Source organism: Melozone crissalis, unplaced genomic scaffold (assembly GCF_028551555.1).
Source record: "Melozone crissalis strain CALT ecotype California unplaced genomic scaffold, PUWL_Pcris_2 ptg000042l_1, whole genome shotgun sequence".
NCBI lineage: Eukaryota > Metazoa > Chordata > Aves > Passeriformes > Passerellidae > Melozone > Melozone crissalis.
The window spans coordinates 755,123-776,121 of record NW_026535820.1 but is presented as its reverse complement, the minus strand read 5'-3'; the positions used below and the strand labels follow the sequence as shown (position 1 = coordinate 776,121).

Sequence of the window (20,999 nt, the reverse complement as noted above, 5' to 3'; positions counted from 1 at the left end):
GTTATTTTGAGGAGTTGTGAATTACAGGAACAGCTGAAAACCAACTCAGGCTAAGAACATACCATGCCTAAAAATACTCTGAAGTAGCAGAAAGCTTGTCATTTTGTTAACTTGAATGGATTTTTGCTCTTAATTGTTTGTAGCAATTTGCAAGAGTGGGATGTGAATGTGGTATAAGTGGCAATATAATTAGCATTAATTTAGCATAAAAATGCAAACCTACATTTTCTAAGTAGTTATCTTCCCTTCCACTAAAACATGGAAATATATTACATAACTCTAAAGTATGTGTGGCTTTTTTTCAAGGTGTTATTAAATATGAAAAAATGGAATGCCTTTTCTTTTTTACTGTTATGTATAAGGAGATACGAAGGATGGCACAACTTCTTTTTATCAAAATCTTTGTGGTGTATATATATTTCCACACTGCTGAACTCATGTGTTGACTTTTCATAGAAATACTCCAGGTGTATTTCAACAGAACTGAGAAATCTCCCTTAGAAATTTCCTTTCCTACCAAGCAAACTCATTAACAGGTTTTCATCTGTGTGGATGAACAGATATATTTTCAGGATTACTTCATTAAGTGCACACTTTTATTTATCTCATTTATTAAGAATGTTATGTTCTGTGGCAGATGTTTCAGGGTATGACACATGGGCTTGGAATCTCAATGTGTGATACCTTTGGTGAAACTCATTTATGAAACATCCAGACTTCCAGTTAGTTGTGCTCTGCTCTAGGAACTTAGCAGAATTTTGACTTTGTTCCAGAGCTGTAATAAAAGGCTGGTATTTACTGTTTTCAGAGATTTCTGAATAATATTTGATAAGCCTTCCTCTTCTTTTTATAAAGTGGCATTAGTTCAAGATGAGCTAGATTTACGAAGTACAAGATTTGCTATCCAGGGTAAGAAACAGGATATTAGTGTTTGTGTTACTCAGCTATATTAGGTGTAGCTGTAAATCAAATAATTTTATCCGGGAAGCTTCAGAACCTGAAATGTTCATCTGTTGGTCCCTCTTCCCTTATTTCATTGAGCTGCTTAAGTAACAATAATTGAAGCTGATGTTTAGATTTCCTTAAGATTCTAGTGAAATAAATGTGTTATAGATACAAATAGAGATGATCAAATAGTGGTTTTCTATCATATTATTAGCCATTAGGAGATATACGTGTTGTGCTGTTTTTAATCATTTGGTTTCCAATAATGATTTCCAAATTATTTTCACAGAATCTCTTAAGTCCTCTAGATATATTTGCTGACAACTCTATACTGTTAGAGTGTTTTAATTAAAAAACACAAACAGATAATAGAGCTCAAATACTGTCATGACAGATCTGATATCTGAAAAACAATGCAATGTGGGCAATATGGGATTTTTGTTTTGTTTAGAATGTGTAAAATTATTTTGTTTAAGCTTGTAATTTGCAAGACATACAAAATTATTGGAGAGGTCCACCTCCCAATTCACTGGTCTAAAGAAACAGACTTGAGAAAGCAGTGCAAGTGTCAAGCACTTCATAAGAGAGAGTGAGTCCAAGGGTGGGTGGTGCTAATCTAGGCACATTTGCAGAAGTGGCATAGCAATTGTGATATAGAAAATAATCTGAAGACCATTAATAGACTAAGAGCCATTACCCTTTTTTTGGAAAATATTAGGTTTCTTACATAATGATAAGCTATGGCAGAGAGAATCACCACATTGATTAATTTTAAGGCAAGCTAGAATTAGAAGAGTCTTTGAATAAAGCCTTTGAAAAAAAGGATCTCTGAAAATGAGTTAATATGTCTCGATCAAAACAGCAGTATATCAGTTCATGGACATTGTGAAAAGTATGAGCATCCTTAATATAGTCGCTTTTATTAAAAAAAAATTAAATGGGATCCCCTTCATGTGATTGGAAAGACACTTGAGAATAGGCAAAAAAAAAAAAAAATTAAGACTTTGCTCAGCAAGGAGAAAGGGAAAAATTTCCCCAGAAAGTTGGTCATAGCTTTTTTAATGCAAATAGTCAGCTATGAAAGATGGCATCTTCCTGCAACATAAATTTTACTCCACATATTCTGGAGCAAGATATCTGACTAAAGCACCCCAAGGACAAAAAAATCCCCATTGCCCCCAGAAGCCAAAAAAATCTATTAAAGGAATGAAATCCACCTGGCTTTCAACCAGTTTCAGTTTGGGAGGTAATACACATGAAACTTCTTGAGGTCTAAATATTGAAGCATAAAACCATAAATATGGGTGGAATGATAGAATTATTGATGTCTGGCCCGGGTCAGGAGACAGGGTCCAAGTTCCCAACTGGCTTCCAAGACAGTGATCTGGCTTTGGGTATAAGGTAGTGTTTCTGGAAACTAAGCATTAGGTATGGCAGTTTCTCCAAAAGCTGACACAAACGCAGGCACTACCATTTTCCTGTGGCATTGAAGGTGCATCCCATCTTATTTTTCTAGACTCTACAATAACAAATGGAATTTCTGGTTTTGTTTACTTGCATTTGTAGACTGTGTTAAATGTTACATACTTTTCTGCTGTCCATGTCCAATTTAATCAATATTACAAGTGCTCCCATGTGGTAGGCGGAACAGTGGCAATAAAGTGAAATTTCCACAGCTTTTACCCATTGAAATTCTCAGAGGGTAAGATTCTTATAAACTTCACTTTGCTTCCTCTGTAATAGATTTAATAGCTCCATTCTGGAAGAAAGTCTGATCTGCTTTCTCATTTTCAAAATGTAGATAGCAAACCAAGCTTTATTCTATTTCCAGCTCTTGGAGAACTTCAAAATTTTAATATTATTTTACCATGAGTGTTGAGAAATGTACTTGTCTCCAGAATTGCACCAATGTCCCAGTGTGACTCTGCATTTAAAAATGAGGGCGTTAACTGTGGTAAATTCCAGACATTCTGAAAAAGTTTTTGAAACTGGTGTGATTTAGGTCAGTTTAAGGCTGTTTGGAATACCTTATTCTACACATAGGAACTGGTAATGTCCACTTTGAATGAACCAATTACATTGGCTCTGTGCCACTGGGCATCCTTTTCATTTCAGAGCTTTCCTCCCAGCCATTTAAACCATATTTTAGGCATCTGTGTGCTGCTGAAAACAACTTTATCAAAGCCCAAGATCTGATCTTTAGTCCCAGAGTTCATTATAATAGTTTAGAACTTGTGTTGTGTGCTTCTTGTTATTTTGGTGTCCTCTGTTACAAAGCATTACTGTATTGTCTTCTTCCTTGTACAATGCATCATTTGGGCTCAGCAGTCACTAGCAGAGTTCTGCTTCATTCTTCATGACTGATTATTTGTCGTATTAGATTCTCCCCTAACAAAGAAAAGTCGTGAAGCGCTGTAATCGAAAGAGATAGTGGAAAGTTCACACTTCTTGGAAGATGTAGGACCAGTTCTAGCCTTTATTTATATGAAATTAACATTTCTGCTGCTATTGTGCTCTTTCAGTGAGAAATAAACAAACAGTAGGAGGAATATTAAATAAGAGGTTTAGGAAAATTAGGTTAGATGAAGAAACGATAAAAAAAGATTCAACACAATTCAAATGAAACAGCAGGGTTTAAATGATCCTGTACATCTATAAAGCTGTATATGCAGATTTGCTGTTACTTGGTAGGCCAACTGTTTTCATTTTATGTACCATAAAATTATTGTAACTGCATTTCTGCCTAAGCAAGGGTGGGGACTCTTTAAAATGGAACAGGCTGTGTACTGTTTTCTTAATCATAGCAGCCCTAGAATAATTATCAAACAGTGTTTTCCACAGAGTTGATCTATAATTCATCTGAGGAAGAAAACATCTTCCCAATAAAAGATGTTTTTGTCCTCAATTGTTCAAAGGTTTATTTTTATTATTATCATTAACCCAAATTATCAAATTTCACAACTTCTTCATTTCTCAGCTTTTTCTTTCATATGCTTGTAGCTGGAGGGCAAAACCATAGGTGGAGACATTCAGTAAAAGGGTTTTTACAAGGCTTACAGTTATTCTAAGTTACAGCCAAGGGAATTTAATTGGGGGAAGGTTTTTGGAGAGTAACTTGGTTTTTTTGATGGCTTGAAGTGTTTTCAATTCCATAATTCAACAGCCATAAGAGGGCATTAAAATTGCTGATATTTATAAAGAAGTCAGATTTGAACTATCAGTGAATTGATTACCTGGATTGTGGCTCAACCAGAGCCGTCTGCTGCCACACCACTGGCTGCAGTCCATAGTTACAGAACACGTGCTCTATCAGGTCTGCTGTGCTCACTGCAATTTAACACCATTTCTTCATTCCATAGGTTGCTGTTTACAAGTGGAAGTAAGAGAATTACTTCAAAATTGAATGCGCTCAATGTGCTCCTTTAGCGTAGTTTTCATATGGTTTTGCTTTAAGTAACCCCACCCTTGTACTCTGGATAATTGTGAGCTGATTATAACATATTTGGGGTTGAGTTTTATGCTTTCTATTTGCTTAGGCCTTATATAATGGTGCTGGTGTTTTTAAAATTGTTTCTTCTTCTTCTTTATTTCCCCAGAACTATGACATTATTTTCCTGAACTTCGTTATGAAGCTCATGTTCTTGCGTAACTCTTAAGCTGAGAATGCGAGTATAGCACCTATCAGGAGCCTTTCCATAAAATTTCCAAAAGTTGACCCCTCTTCATACACTCCTGAAACAAGACATTTCTTTCCTGTTGCCAGCAGTAATGTACACCTATAACAGCTCACAGAAGCACCCTACTTGCCTTTGCTGTCTAGGGGCTAAGCAGTAGGTCTTGGCTTCCAGAAGCAGTTCATTTTTTGGCTATGAGAGAATGAGTGACAGCAGTAAGACTGAAAACTTTTCTATTTAGAACTAAGGGACACACATGAAATATGTCTTCTCTAAAGTTTGATCAGCAACGGCTTCTGGAACAAATTCATTGAAAGCTGCTGAGCCTGCATGTTGCCTTTGAACTATTTAGCAATTTTGTTTTCACCTTTGATTTTTTTTTCCCTATTAGGAACTAAGGGTTGAGTTCAAACTTAGTTATGCTGAATTTATGGTGGTCTCAAGTGGTATTTCTTATATGATTTTCAATGAGTAATTTGTGAGGAAGAAGATCTAGTTGAATCAGATTCCATTTTCAGCTTGTTTCTTGTAAGGATACGGTACCTGATTTTTCAGAAAGAGCTGACGTACATTTCATGTTCCCAGATAGACCTTCTAACCAACACTGTTTCTATTTTATTTGGAAATGCAGGATGCATGGGCTTGTCATAGCTCAAAAAATCCTGATGAAATAGTGTTTTCTTTATATTTTTAAAGTTGACTTTAAATGTCTTAGTTAAATAAAGGTAAAAATTATTTTTGTTACACTGATACCTGAATTTCCTTATTTGAGAAGTGTAAAATAGTTTTACTTAACCCTGTGACATATGTAAATGAATGTACACCCCATGAAATGTAAGTGTTCAGCTTAGTTTTGTTTCTTTTTTCATGTTGAATTATCTAGCTCCCCTAGTTGGGAGCAAATTTAAAGTTGTGCACTTCTGAGTCCTTGTGTTCTCAGTTTCTGGTGAAGTCAGCTTGTCAATTGATTCTTCTTTCTCTGTAAATATATGTATAAATTTGAGGAAAATATTTTCTCTTTTTGATGATGTTCAGCTTTGTATTAACTTTGTGAGATGGTCTCCAAAAGCAGCCTGCAGTACTTGTATGCATAGATTTTGAAATGGGCACAAGTCATGCAATCCATTTGAGCTTAGCATCCTGCCAGGCTGACATTCTCTGAAGATACAAAAACATGCATGTGATCCCTCTTAGCCATCAGCTGAAACATGGCTTTTGTTAGTCTGACAAATTGTATGCTGCACATGGGGGAATGAGTGAGGAATGCCACCTCATTGTCTCATGCAGTTCAAAATAGATACCAACTCCAAAAAGCATTGGATGAAGAGTCTCTTCCTGTTTCCTCCTCATTTGAGAGTATAACAAGTATGTTTGTCTGTGCTGGTCTTGACTATGTCAAGAGTGCTGTGCTCACCAGATGTGGAAGCTTTCACAAAGCATCTGGATAAATGTAAATGACAGAATAATGGCAAGTTCCTGCACAAATAGTGTTCATATGAAACTGATGATGCTCCATTTCATCTCCACAACAAATTCTGAGGAGAAAGCCCCTCTTCCTTGCCCTACCTGTGCTTTTGGGATAGAGACTGTTGCAAATAAAACAGGCAAGCAAAATCTTGAATGCAGTTCCTGCAGTGCATTGAACTGGAGCACTGCTTTTTAACCACACAATCCATTTTAAAGAGTCCCATGAGTGGCAAATGAATATGTTGTACCTATTGGAGAGAAAAAGAATATCTGCCCCAGCTTCTTGGGGATAGTAAAGGGAGTGTATCTCAAAAAAGGGGTGTTTAGACAGAAAATTGTGGCACCTCCAGAAGTTGCTTCATCTTGCATTTTCACACAGTTATCTGAAATGCTTGTCAGATGCAAGCATTTGGTGTCTTTCATGTGTGTGGCTCGAAAATGTCCCCAGATCAGCAAATCTGACTCTCTGTCAGCAACATAAAGATAGGACTGTGCCTAAAATCCACTTGTTTAATTTTCACAGATTCTTTTTTGTTAAAAAAAGATCAATAGAAGATGTAGAAACCAAACTCAAGCTCTTTTACCCATATCTAAAAAATATCTCAACATTCTATGCTCAGATGCTGTATGAGACTAAAAATAGAAGTCTTTAAAGATGCATGGATTAAGTATACAGTAAGCAGCAGAATTTATTTTATTTTTTTATGAAGGTGCCTAAATTAATCTTGCTCTTATAATAAGAAACTTCATAGGGTTTTGGTTTTTTTTTCTCCTGGTTTTGGAAGTTATGTGCTGCTTGCTTCACATCATGTTCCACTTTTCAAGTGAAATACTGCTATAAACGAGTGGCTATTATAATCCCCAGACCTCAAAGCCCAGCACACATGGCTTTGTGCACACATGATTTGAAATGAGTGGAACTTTCTCAATATATTTGTAGGTTGGTGTGTATGGAGGATATGTTTTATGAGGACTATAAAATCTGCTTAAAGTCCAGGTGTTGACCATCTATTTTGCATTGGTAAAAATCCTCTGAGCCTAATGTGTGGTGTTTTGCTAATTCCTCTGAGACTGTGGAGATTCTCAAAACTGCTCAGCTTTCAGCCCATGGGTGCTAAGATTAACACTAAGCACTTCTGGAAATCCAATGTGGTGTGTTCACTTAAGCCCATTTTTCTGTAGTATGACCTCTGAAGATTTCAACTCCTGTGAATACCTTTACTCAACCAAAGAATATCCATGCCAATGCTTTTAAAAGTCCATATCTAATTTTTTTCTATTTTTCATCTTAGTGATAACTGTGGAACTAATTTATGCTGAAGTGATCAAAACATCTTGTTTCAAAAAGAAAATAATAATTTTCACAAATGTAGCATATCTCCCCAGTTGTAGTTGTATCTCATCTTTCCTGGTCTCTTTCCATCATAAGAAAAGCTACAGTATTTTTTGTAATTACGACATATATGAGTTGATTATTGTGTCTGAAAACACTTTTTGCCAGCTCAAAATTATTACATCAGTTTTAGAAAATTTCATCAGTATTAGAACAGATATCTGCCTCACTGTGATATTTGTCAACTATAGTCCCTGTGTTATTCCTAAATTCATAAATCCTATGTCTTAATACTACTCCTAAATTGGGAAAGTTGGATCTAGTATAGTAAAGTAAATCAGTAAAATGTTATGCTATTATTCACACCATCCCTGTAAACTTTAGCCTACTTAGTGCAGGACAATCTTTGTGCATAGAGTATGAAGAGAAATAATGTGGTATATTTAGGACAATGAAAAACTTGCTTCCATATCTGTTTCTGCTGGATAGTTCTTTTCTTTTTCCCTAAGCAGGTCACCTTACCCAGCCTTTTCATAGGAGTTCACTGACTGTGTGGCCTTCATTTTCTAAGTGCTTGATTGGAGGCTCTACGATAGTGTTAAATAAGTGCTGAACACACAGAGCTGCAAATGAAAGCAATCAGTGCTGTGCTTTGAGCATATTAAGTGCTGTATAGTGCTATGTACTTTGAAAAAAATTGGGTCCCATCTGTATCGAACTGGGTTCTCCAAGTTAGATTTTTTTAACCTCTATTTCTGTATAACTTCCCTTTCTGAAATTGCAGAACTGCCTACTCATCACTTAGGAGATAATGAAGATAAATTCATTAATGTTTGTGCAGCAATAAGAAGTCAATAATGAAAAGAATAATTTGACTTTCAGAATAAGTTGAAGAGATGTAGTAAGTAGAACATGTGGCTTCATGTTAAACCGTAAGGAAAAAAGCTTTTCACTAAATAAGTATCAATAGTTTTGTGTAGTGAATGAGGCAAGAAGTTTTGCATAAGGCAAACAATCAAGATATTGAATATTGTGTCAGAAGGGAAAAATATTTTTTAAGATATTAAAGTATTTTACTTCTGTGATATTATTAATAGCTCTAAAAACATAAGGGGGAGGGTAGGATTTGCATCTATGGCCCCATAGATATTAGGACTTAAACTGGGAAAAAATAATTGACCATGAAGTACTCTACTAAAAGTCACATGAAACATCACTGAGTTTGAATTTGCTGCACAGACCCCCTTACTAAAGCTAGCACAGCAGCTGAGGGTAGCAGAATGTTTTTGTCTTCTCTATGTACAAACACTGGTGAAAGGAAGTGCAATAAGCAAGAAGATGATTTATAACAACAAAAAATCAGGGATCTAATATTGGGCTGTGGGGGACACCATAGTTTTCTAAATTAAGTTTCTAATCTCACTGCCTAGTAATCATTGTCTTTACCTATTATTTTCTCTGTGCATTTTTTTTTTACTTTTGGTCCCAGCCTGGTCTATTTCCTCCAGTCCAGTTTGGTGCTATAGTTTGGTGCGTGTCTGATTATAGTCCTACTCTCTAGCCTTCTCTCTCTTTTTCATTTGAACCTAATTTTCACCTCAGTTTCTCCTCCCTTCCCCATCTCCTGGTCTTTCATGTTCTTTCCCTCAGACCATATTCTGCTTACTTTTTCCCAGTTCTTTCTCTGACCCCAGAACCTCCCTTCTATGCAAATTTTGCTCCTGCCAACCTATGAGCACCTATGAACCTGTGTTCCTAGGGAGAACATGCTGCTTTTGCTCTCCTATAGCTGCCAGCCCCCACTACAATGATTAATAATACTACTACTACTACTAATAATAATAATGATAATAATAATAATAATGGAAAGATTGAGTTTACCATAGTAAGGACAATGTGGTTCCAGTCTAGTTGTGCAGGGAAGCTGCCAGGAGAATTTGGATTTTAGAAGACCTATTTAAGTAGCAGTCCCTGTTTGAGGAGGGAATGTGCATTGGTTAGTACACACAGGAACTGGGTGAAGAGGTTTGTGGAAGCTCAGTGGGATGTGACTGCCTGTGGACTTTGGTGAGCTCTCAGCACTGTGGGGGGTGTGAGTGTCTTCAGTGATTACAGATTCCTAGCAGAATGTCAGCTCTTCAGAGCAGGGAGCTTTTCTGAGCATGGGTAAGTAGAATTTTTAAAAGATATATTGCTTGGCTGAATTTGGGCAGTTTAATCCAATGTACCACATGCCAGACATCATCCTGTCTGCCAGATTTTGGGTTCCAGATTAAAATCACTGGAACATTAAAGATTTCCAAAATGTATATATTTGTCCTAATCCTATTCTTAGAAGTAGATTAATCAGTTTGGCTGAAATGAAATAAATTTTAAAAAAGCACATGCTATCCAGCCTGCAACAGGGATTCAGCACAGTAGATTTCAGCTCAAGCACTTAAAATTTTTTTAAGCTATAAGCAAATGAAAAGGCATATGTGGCTGGGAAGTCTGGATTCCACTTGCAAATGGGTCCTTCTATCTACTTTTCTAAAGACATTAAAAACAAATGTTAAGTTCAAGTCTTGTTCAGAAGCTTTCTCTGAGGTATTTTCAGTGGTATCAACAGAGCCACCTCTCAAGGCATTTCAGGACTTTAGCTAGATTGGCACTGAAGATTTGTACTCATTAGGCAGTTGTGAGTGAGGAGTCCATAGGCAAGAGATGTCCTCTGCTTCCAGGAAGGTAGAATTATATTGTTGACAGTGAAAATTGGCACATGTCGTGTATGGAAGAAAGAACATTCAAATTAGATCAACATTTAGGAAAGGTAAGAGTAGTGCAGTACACAGGACAATGAGAATTGAAAAACTTAACTGAAGGAGAGAAGAAAGGACAGATGGGAGACATTATCCATTATGTTCTACTGGTTCAGTAAAAAGCTAAGTGGATGCAAGCCAAGGCAAATCATGCCCGTTCTGTTGCTCTGATACAGGTAGCTTTACAGCAAGATAGGGTGACCTGAAATGCTTGACTTGGCCCTGGGGGAACCCCTGAGTGTAATCAGCATTTTTGAATTCAGAAAATCTATGTCTGCCATCTCCTCTATTTCAGTGTTCGTGAGTCACGCATCATTGTGCTGAGAACCAAGTGATAACTGCTCATCTTCAGAGTATGCTATCAAAGTGTCTCCAACAAACTTGGCAGTGGACTCATATTAATCAACGGTATAGTGTAATTCCTGACCTCAAAATGCAGCAAGATCAGGTTGAGGTATTGAGGCACTGAAGTACTGAAGTACTTAAATTGAAAGTATCCTGCTGCTGTGGAAAGGGGATAGAGATTTGTGATGTTATGGCTATGCATCCCAAGCACATTAAATGCTGTAAAACTGAAACATTCTACAAAACTTCCTAATAGTCATGTTATTACACAAAAGTTTGTTGTCTGAATTTTGAGAAAGCAAGGAAAAACAGTGACAAAAGAGGCTAAGAGACATCAAGAAAGCAGGAATGTACTGCTGTGTTTCACTACTTTTACTGGTTTTGATGAGCAGACTTTTATATTTTCCTCCTGTCAGAGGAGTTTGACCATGTGTTAGTACAGTATATTTTTCATAGTACAGCACCAGGTGAGCCAGAAAATCCAGGTTTTACAGAAGATTTTTTGGAGTAATTTTCAGTGGAAGATTCTTACAAATCACTCCAACATTGTAATCTGGGTTGGAGGAAAAGCTAAAATAGCACCTGTGTTGTCTTTCAAAAAAAATAAAACCCAAACAAAAACAAGAACCACTTCATGTACTCATATGTTAAAGAAGCTGAATTTAAAGTAATATTTGCAGCAAGTAAGCTTGTAAAAAAAAAACAAATCCATGGATATGCTATAAACTACTTGTCAGGTAATTGTAGAAAACAAACAAACCAACACCCCCCTCATCTCAATCCTCCAGCAAATAATTCTGTAAAGATTATTTTTTAAAAAATTCAGAAAGTTTTTGTTCAGGAAAAATGTTTTTCAATATAAATATATCACCTACGTTATTTTGTGACATGTAGCATGTAGAAAGAGGAATGTTTAAATGGGAGGGCTGTAGTTAGCTACCTTCCAAGAAATAGTACAAGAATTTATTCAGGTCAGAAAAAGTATCCTTAAAAGTGGAAATACAACCAAAGTGATATTAATAAAACTGAATGTAGAGATTGGCTGTGAGGACAAAATATGTGGAGGTACCTAGAAAAGCTAAACAGGAATTGTTAAAGTATCTCAGAAATAGAAAGCCTGCAGGAGTCATTAGGTCTGCTAGACCACCAGAGAATAGTCATTCCAAAATGATCAGGAGATGGCAAAGAAAATAAATTCTTTTACTCTAGTATTCTCAAAAGACAAAGAAGAAATATATGCACTAACAGAATTCTTTACAGATAATTTCAGAGACATACTGTTAGCGAGCCAAAAAGAGGTGAATGATTCAGAAAGAAAGTCTGCAAGGTAAATAAAAAGTATTTTACAGTGTTTTTCAGAAAGAAATCTCCAAACTGAGTCACTAATAAAATACATCATTTACATGACATTTTAAATGAGTTCTTAATTAACATTGTGATTTCTTTGTAAATAAACTCAGAAAGGATTTTTCTGGAAACTGTGAATGAGAGACTTCCCACTTATATGATATGTTGAAAACTCAGCTTAGGTAGGAAAAAATGCAAGAAATTAGAGACGGTAGAAGTGTTTGTGTTTGAAGGGACATTGAACACACAGATTGAAAAACAAAATAGAAAAAGTAAAGTAAAATGAATGATACTATGAAGATCCATTATTTTGCTTTTTTTATCCACTGGCTTGAAATGAACATCCAGGACCCTGGTGAATGTTATGAGAAACCCTCCTTGACTTTCTGAGCTTTAGGTCAGCCTGAGGTTCACCCACCTAACTTCCAGTGTTTAGCAGCAGTGCCCAGGTGAAAAGTCTTCATTCCAAACACTAAACTTCATTTTAAAATCCTTCTACAATCAGGAAGCAATTAGCAATTCACCTATGTAAAGTCAGAGTTGTGCCCTTAAGTTATCTGTGTCTCCCTCCACAGAGAATAAACTTAGAGCAATACCTGAAATTAGACAGGGTATATCCAGCATGTTGAATAAGAATTAACAATGAGATTTAATTTTCTTTTCTACATAACCTTGATGGAAATGTATTAGTCTTCAAGTCAGACAATGGTAGTGCTCTTCATGCTTTATGCTGATGGGGGAAACAGCATTTTCTATGAACCATAATGGCAGCCAAAAGAAAAGTAATGATCAGTTGGAAAAGTTAGACTATTCTCAATATAGTTTCATGCTTCAATGCCTTTCTAGAGATGGCCAAGTAAGAAAAGTATCCCTTTCTGCATAATAAATGATTAACTGTACATCTCCAATCACATCTGGAAAGCATTTCTGAGTTTCACTCTGAATAGCTGACATTCTCGGTTAATGGTTTTGTCAGCATATGCTTCTTTTGCTCTTTGCAAAATATTTGATAAAATATTAATGTAGAAATAAAACAACAAAAATACAAACCACAAATTTTCCTATTTTCTGATAAATCAGTATGGCTCAGCATAAGTTTACCAACAATTCTTTTCCACATTTGCACTATTATCAGAGTAAAACATTCTTCTTTTCGTGATTTGCTCTGAGACTACGGGAGGGAGACTAGAAAGCAGACAATCCCAGGCAGCAACGAGAGGCAGGGAGAGCTTGCACAGCAGCGGAGTGGAAAGGACACCCCACCCCTCCAAACTTCTGGGGAGAACATTCCTTTCCCAGCAGCTGGAAGTAGACTGCAGTTTAAAAAATAATTTAAAAAAATAGAATAAACTAGATTAGGAAATAATGAAGTGCTGGGCAGATTAGCTGGTGATGGTGAATGTTTTCTGCCTTCCGGAGCTAAGAAGTAAAACCGAGTAGGGTAGATGAGAGCTGCCTCCCTCCATCAGCCAGAGGGGTGAGGCTGAGTGTGGCAAGTGGGGAGTACAGGCTGTGGGGTGGAGTGGGTGGATAAAGTGGGTGTGATTTGTGACACTCTTTGGGAAGGACTCACCACAGCACACTCTGTCCAGCCAGCTTTGCAGTCGGCCTCCCCTGGCACATTGATACATTTCAGTGAGAAGCATTAGGCTGCCATAAAAATTCAAATGATGCACCACAAAACAAAATGATACAATTTGATAATAACTGCCAGTTAGCACTTTCTGGTCAATATGATGATCATCACTTAATTATAGGCTTGTTTGTGGGAAGTTCAGCTTTCTAAGAGCTCTAGTTCTGAATATAACACAGTGATTAGAAACAGTTATTAATGGGTTGGTGCCTTTATTCACCCCGAGTCCCTAAAGGAGAAATTAGAAATCCTGTTTGAAGATGAAATATGACCACTAGAGGATGCAGTCAAGATCCTGAATGAGTGAGGCATCCCATTCCTCAGTCATCCTCTGCAAGGCCAGCCAGAATATAGAACAAATACTTTCTGGAATATTTGGGTGAATAAATGACAATGCAAGAGTCAGGAAGAGTTTATCGGCAAAGTAGTATAACTAGGATAGCTCAGAAGGCAGTCCATAACGTCTGCTTTTACTTAACTTTTACTTCTTTTGCGTAGTCTGTGGGTTTTTCTTTGTTTTCCATTGTTTCTCCTTTTCCTCCATTATCTGTAGTCTGTCCATGCCTCCAGTCTGAACCCTACTATTATCCTTTACTAGTGGTTACCTTCTTATCTGGATGGTTAATAAGCTATTCACTCTACTGGTTGAACCTAGGATACACCTGGGCTGAACACTTATGGATACCTTAGATTCAGCTACTTATTGAATATATTCAGTAAAAAAAAACACAATTATTTTTTTAAATCTCTCTCTCATTTCATATTTATTTGCTTACTACTTCAGTCAATTGATTTATTTGTTCCCCATCCATCCGGCCCTCAGCCACAAACACTTGCTTAATCTTGTTTTCTCTCTCATAACCACAATTACTCACCCACAACCAGTAGATCATCCTTATTTAGGAAATTACTTGCAATTTGTAGAGGGCAAAAGGGATGCCAACAACAACAACAACAACAAAATAATCCAGGACCAAAACAGGAACTGCTGGCTGTTAATTTATATATCAATGATGTACAAAACCCCAAATGAACCAAAATCAACCCCTAAAAACAATATGCTTTTTTAAACAGACTAGAAGACAGACTCCCACTGCTGCTTATCAGTAGGGAAACTTCTCTGATAAAACACAGGGAAAGGCGATTGCCCCTGTGATTATCACAATGCATTTAAATTAAAGGTGAGAAGATTGTTTCTACTCATCCTGATCTTGTTTTACTAATAATTATTTCATTTTAAAAAGTTTACACTTTCCTGCATACCCTCCCTTGTTTGTGGTGTATGTATCTGTTCCTTAAATCAAACCTCCATAAGTCATCTCCTAACATATGTATGAATATTTATCTAATTTTTTTGCTGGTACCTGCTAATCAGCTTTGGCCGACGCCTGGATTTTGCAATTGAAATCTTCACACATCTTGACTTCATTGGACTGAGGAAAATCACAAGGGTCTTTTTTTTCATAAAATCAGTACAGAATTAGACCTGTGTGTAGATTAAAATACTAAAGTATGTGACATAAAATATGGAATATACAATATCAACTGATTAATGTTACCTCTGACACAAGAATTTTTCATTTTTCCTTATTTCACAGTTTTAGTGCAGAATGCTGCTAACCTAATTTTTATGTTTAATTCTAAGTCAATTGTAAGGCAAAAGGTTGATAATGGCTAAATTCAAGACATCCAACATCAAAAGAAATTTTCAGCATTTGGACAAAATAAAAACAGGTGTGAATAAAATATCATATTGCAATAGTAAGTGTTATTAAAGCCATTAAAGTGCATTTGAATCGGGTGCTCTATTCATTTTCAAAGCTGACATTTGTAAATGTACATAGGCAGGACTCTTGTAAATTTGAAACAGAATGTTGGAACTTAATTCTGGAATCTGTAGCACAATCGTACTGTGTTTTGTCCATACATAATACTTCATATTTTGTGTCATTGAGTAGGGGCCACCCAATTTTTATTTCTGCATGGTATTCTTGTTGGTTGGTGCATGTAGTAAGAACAAAAATGTTGCTAAAAAAAAAATATTTGTTGCGTTCTGGAATAGGAATGTAATGTCTTTGATAGTTACATTTCCTCAATATCTGTTCTGACAAAAGGTCTTCAGCATTTTTTGTAATTTGCTAACTGCTTTTAAGTTAGAGCTGTTTTATTTCCATCTTGTCCCTTTGATATATGTCGTGACAGTGCGAGTCTCAGACAACCTTTCCATAATTTTGAAGGAAAATAGGAGAAGTTGTATTATCATTTCTGTCTATGAAATTTACTTCTGAAGTGAATGCCATACATATTTCTGAAATGAATGCCAAATGTATTTTCTAGAAGGGAGTGCCATTGAAAGCCAAGGCAGGCAATTTATACCATGCATAATAATGATATTAATTTTTATGGTGTGTATAAGTTACATTTTGATTAGTTTTTTGCATGATTAAAAATTTGCAAAGCCTTTATGGCCCCCAGGAGCCTACCTGTAATAAACAGCTCTCACCTTCCAAACCATAAAACAGGTCTGCAGTACTTGAACATTACAGCTAATTGCCTTGCTACATCAAAGGGAGCACCACAAGACTGAGAAAAATCACAGAAGGGGGGGTGGGGAGCGAGGGGCAGTTTCACCTCTAAAGGTTATGTGTTTGTGGCTTGGTGCAGCCCTGTAAAGTTATGGCCTCAGAACTGCTGTTTGCGATTAAGTTGATGGGGAAAGTCTATCCCGCAATCTCTCCCTGCTGCTGACACAGAGTCTTTGTTCACATTCAGATTTCTCAAACTGTTGCCAGGGTCAGGCTGAGGTCAGACACCACGATGATGTATAGGAGAACATGTCTGGGAATTTCTCTCACACTTAAAACACATACCAGAAAAACAGGAGAGCACCCTGCAAAAATTGTCTGATGAGACCCAGATGATACTGTAGCTTTTCTTTTAGTACCTTCATAATTTTCTTTCTCTTTGCCTGACACGCACACAATGTTTTATTAATGTGTGCCACGATAGCCCTTACAATTTTATGTCCCCTCAAGATAAGGACACTCAGTAGCACTTTGACACTTCATTTTCCAGCCCAGGGGGATTGGGCCAGTAAATCTAGTAAAAGAAGCAATGCGTCCATTCCCAAGGATGAGTCAAAAAGGGATTGCCATCGGCTCCGTGAGGCCACGGGGCCCGACCCTGGGTAGGAGCCTGGTGTGTGCGCGCCCAGCGCCGGCACAGCCCTTGCCAGGCGGGATCAGAGGCGCGCAGCATCCCGAGGCGCGCAGCATCCCGAGGCGCTCCCGCCACCCAGCCGCGCTCCGGCTGCGCGGGGATCCCTGCCATGTGTGATTAGCTATCGGCGTGGGACGAGAGCGCTCACACAGCAGGAGTGGGCTTCCCATTCGCATGGAATTTTTTTTTTTTCAATATGAAATTATTTTTAAAAGAGGGACCATCTTTCTCCCTGCATTGTTCCAGAAAGTGGACACACATGCTTAGTCCTAACCTATTGTATTTCCATGTCAATGCAAAACACATTGATCTGTGGTCAGGATTTTTTTTTTTTTGGCTGGGGGAGAAGGTTGGTTTCCAAAATTGCAGCTGTGTTTTTCTCTTCCGATTTACAAAAGGTTTTGTAGAGAGTTGAGAATCGGATAGGTTTGCCACATCGATCTGAGGGGCTGTTTGCCTAGGCATAGGGTTTCAGTGTATGGCTGGCAGTAAGGCAATAGGCAGCAATTTTTTTGTGCTCAGCTGCTACATATGACAGAGGATATTTCATTCGGCTGTCAGAATGTTATTAATAAAACATGGGGTGCGAAGAGGGCCACTATTTCCCCTTTCAATCACTATAGCATTTACAATGAAAATTTTATGCAGTGTGTAATTTTCAGTTAATGCTTGACACTTAAAATGTCGGTAGCTGCATTTTGTATGGTTCCTGAAGGGTTAATTGTATCATGTTCCCTGCATAAAAGCTCTGCTTATCAAAAGTGAATAGAAGAGTGTATGCAAATGTATGTCTGTGACCTTTTGCCTTTCCAGGGTTAATTTATATGGTCATTAAAGATTTTATGAAATCGAGCGGCCTGGTGCTTCGAATCCCATTTTACGTTCACCTCCTAATTTATATAATTCCTACCTGAACGGGGAAATATGATTTTTATTTTTTGTGTGTGTGTGTGTGCTGCAATGAAAACAGCATGCTGTGCTGTAGGGAGTTGCAAGTCTGGTTATCTGGCATTACTCAGATTGCTAAAAATTCATTAAAATGTGACATCAGCACAGTGAGAGACAAATGATCACAGGATGAAAAGGAACAGTGGGCCTTTCACGGATTAGTGCTACACAGCCCCAGCATAGAAGCTAACTGCATAAACAGATTAATCCACCAGTAGCAGCATAGCTAAGATTTACCGAATAATTAAATGGGCTTGAGTTACTGTGAAGATTTCCATGTAATCTAGCTGGTGTGAACACGTAAGTGAGGTGTGGGTAATGCTGCTTCCTCAGAAGCCGTACGCCAAGTTGCATCATTTATCCTGAATGGCTCCCCCTGGAGACAAAATTTGAGAGTTCTCCCGCAAAGCCAGAGGTTTATATTTAATACAGTATCTAATACCTAATACTTACTTACTGCAATTAGCGGGATACTGCTGCACTAATAGGATTTATATTTGAGATCTCCTTTTTTTTTTTTTTTTTTTTTTTTTTTGGCTCCAAGATGCATTTTTGCATGTGCTTGCTTTTGTTCCAGCCTGTGGGGGGTGTATGTGTGTGTGTATGCGTGTGTGTGCATGCATGTGCAAGTATTTTAACACAAATCATTTCTAGCCAAAGAATACGAAATGACAGGCTTTAAATCTGTCACACTGGGGGAAAGCAGGTACTCTTGTAAAGACACAGTCAGATTTTGAAATATTGCAAATTTTTTAGAATTAATATCCAACATCTTTAAAGCATTGTTCTTTCCCTTTTCTTCCCCCCAATCCTTCTTCTCCCCTATTTTGCCACCTTCTGTTAGTGCTGTTCTTATTACAGGACATATTTTTTAACTGCTGTTAACTGGTCACTGAGTTCCTTTCCTGAGATTTTTTCTGTGTTTGTCCACAGAAGAGCAAGGTGAAGACACAGAAGGGTCTGCTAAAAGTACATCAGTGGCTGTGGCTGATGATAAAGACTCAAGTGAGAGAGACAATAGTGAAGGCAAAAAATCTAGTAAAGACTCTGGTAAGATGCTAGAATTTTGTTTTCCCCTTTTTTTAACTTATGAAATGCTCTTTCATTTTAAACTGTCTGGACAGTCCCACTACTATTCATTGCATGTGCATTTTGCATGTGATTTCTATCAGTAGCCTCCCATTGACCTATTTTTAATCATAACCATCTGACAGGATAGATGCGGATAAGTTGAAGAATATTACAGGACGACCAGTGAGATTATTTTTTAATCAAATCAGTTTGTGTGCTTGTAATTTTTTAAGCGCCTTTCATTAATCTTTGCTGTACTTGTGATTCCTCTGATGGCATATTAATTTTTCATAAGCATAGGATTAGGTACCACTTGAATTTTTTTCTTCAATCAGGTTTTGCCCCCCTTTTAACCCAAAGAATGTGGGGCTTTTTTGTTATTATTTTTTGCTCTTGCTCACAGATTAGTTACTCCCAAGAATTTGGCCTCTTCCTAGGCATTTATTTGAGGCATTTACAAAAAAATACACAAAATCCAGTGAAAAAGTTTACAGATGATTCAGCCTAAGAAAGAGGAAATATCATTGAAAACGGATTATGGGTTGGGTAATTTTGATCTCCTGGAATAGACAAAGCCCAGTAATGAAAGCTACTGTCTTTGAAAACAAAACCTCTATGTCATGACATTTACTTGTGCACAAACAAACCTAGGGCCAGCATCTGGTGTAGATACCCAAGGCTTTTTCTGTGTTTGATTTGGCAAATATGTGACTTCACCCATGCTTTTTATGTATGAGATGGAAATCTATGGTCACAATGAATATTACATTGGCTACTTTTGCCGCACGCTATACCTAGTTACATTATGTTGGATTCACTGAAGCAGAAGAAGTGCTGAAACAGGTTGAAGCCTATTAGTTTCAGGTAGTCATATATCTTTTCCTTGTATGCTGATGACAGCAGCATACAAAGGAGGTTGTGTTATCCATAAAGACATATAGTTGTAGAAAAAATATCATTTTACATCTGAGTTCCTTTACACCCAAATTCACCCATACTACAATTTGCTCTTTACATATTAAACATTTTTGAATTTATTTTCAAAAAAAAATTATAAATGGCACTTTCTATGCCAAGTCAGTTCAGAAGACTGACTTAAAGATTAAAGCTTCCTTTAAGTTTGCTTGTTGACAGGCTAAGGTCAGTACCCATCATAGTTTACAACCTCGGCTGCTCTTCAGTCACTTTATTTTTTGAGATCAAGAGACTGAGGGAAGGCCGATGATGACAAGGATGATGTTGAGCAAGAAGCTGTGTTGTGTTTTAAAATATATATTCCCCTTGGCTGGCTCTCTGACTTGGTCAGAACCGTCTGCAGTGCAGTAAAGCCATGCTCCCAGGCTGTCACAAGTCCTGCTCTGCAGTCTCCTCAGGGGCTGGCCTGGACACTCCCCAGGAGACGGGTGACAGCCACTTGCAGTCTGCATTTCCTACCATACGCCTCGTCTAGGGGACAATATGAACCACTTCAGGGAATTTAGCAGCCCTCTCTTTTTCTTAGGCTGGTCCATTTATAGTTGTTTAGGAAAGAATATGGTATTAAAGCTCCAGCCAAAAAAAAAAAAAAAAAAAGAGAAAGAAATAGAAAAAAGAAGAAAATGGAATCTAGAAAAAAAATACTGAAGGGGAATTCTCAAAATTCCATCAGGATTAGCCACTCATAAGGGCCAAGTTTAATTAGGACAAACCTATATCTAGATGCCTACTGGGTGCACTACAAAAAACCAGCATAATTGTTCTGCATTCCCGTGCCAGCAATTACACAAATAACTTTGCAGTAAGATTCATATAAAAACAAGGGCTGAAATACATGATTGCCTTTGTGCTTTGCAGAAAATAGTTTGTGCTGTAAAATCCTGAATCTTTTGGAGAATTTTATTTTCCTAATCTAAATTAATTCTACATATGTAACATTCCGACCATCATCTTAATTTTCACTGAGCTGACAAGTATTTCTAATGACTGCATAACTGCTTCTGTATAATTGAATGTTAATTTGGGCTTTCTCATGAATTGAGTGTTGCAAGTCTTGCCAAAGAAATCTCAGGAAAACCAATAAATTAATCACAATACTAACAAGTTAGACAGGAAAGTGGTGTGACCCTTCTTTAGCATAGAATCTATTAGACAAGAAAGGATTAACATGTATTTAGTAACAGTGTGTTTGTGTAAGCTGTTGTGCTGCGTTGCTTACCTTATCTCAAGGAGAAGAGCTTTCA

General features: G+C 37.2%; 1 protein-coding gene across 4 annotated transcripts in view; it reads left to right on the top strand.

Moving 5' to 3' along the window:
• Window positions 1-20,999, top strand: part of ZFHX4 (zinc finger homeobox 4) — a 150,035-nt gene that overhangs the window by 105,849 nt on the left and 23,187 nt on the right. For all 4 annotated transcript variants that reach the window (XM_054285303.1, XM_054285300.1, XM_054285301.1 and 1 more), the window contains exon 5: window positions 18,643-18,759. In XM_054285303.1, the coding sequence (XP_054141278.1) occupies window positions 18,643-18,759 (117 nt within the window). The remainder of the gene's footprint in view (window positions 1-18,642; window positions 18,760-20,999) is intronic.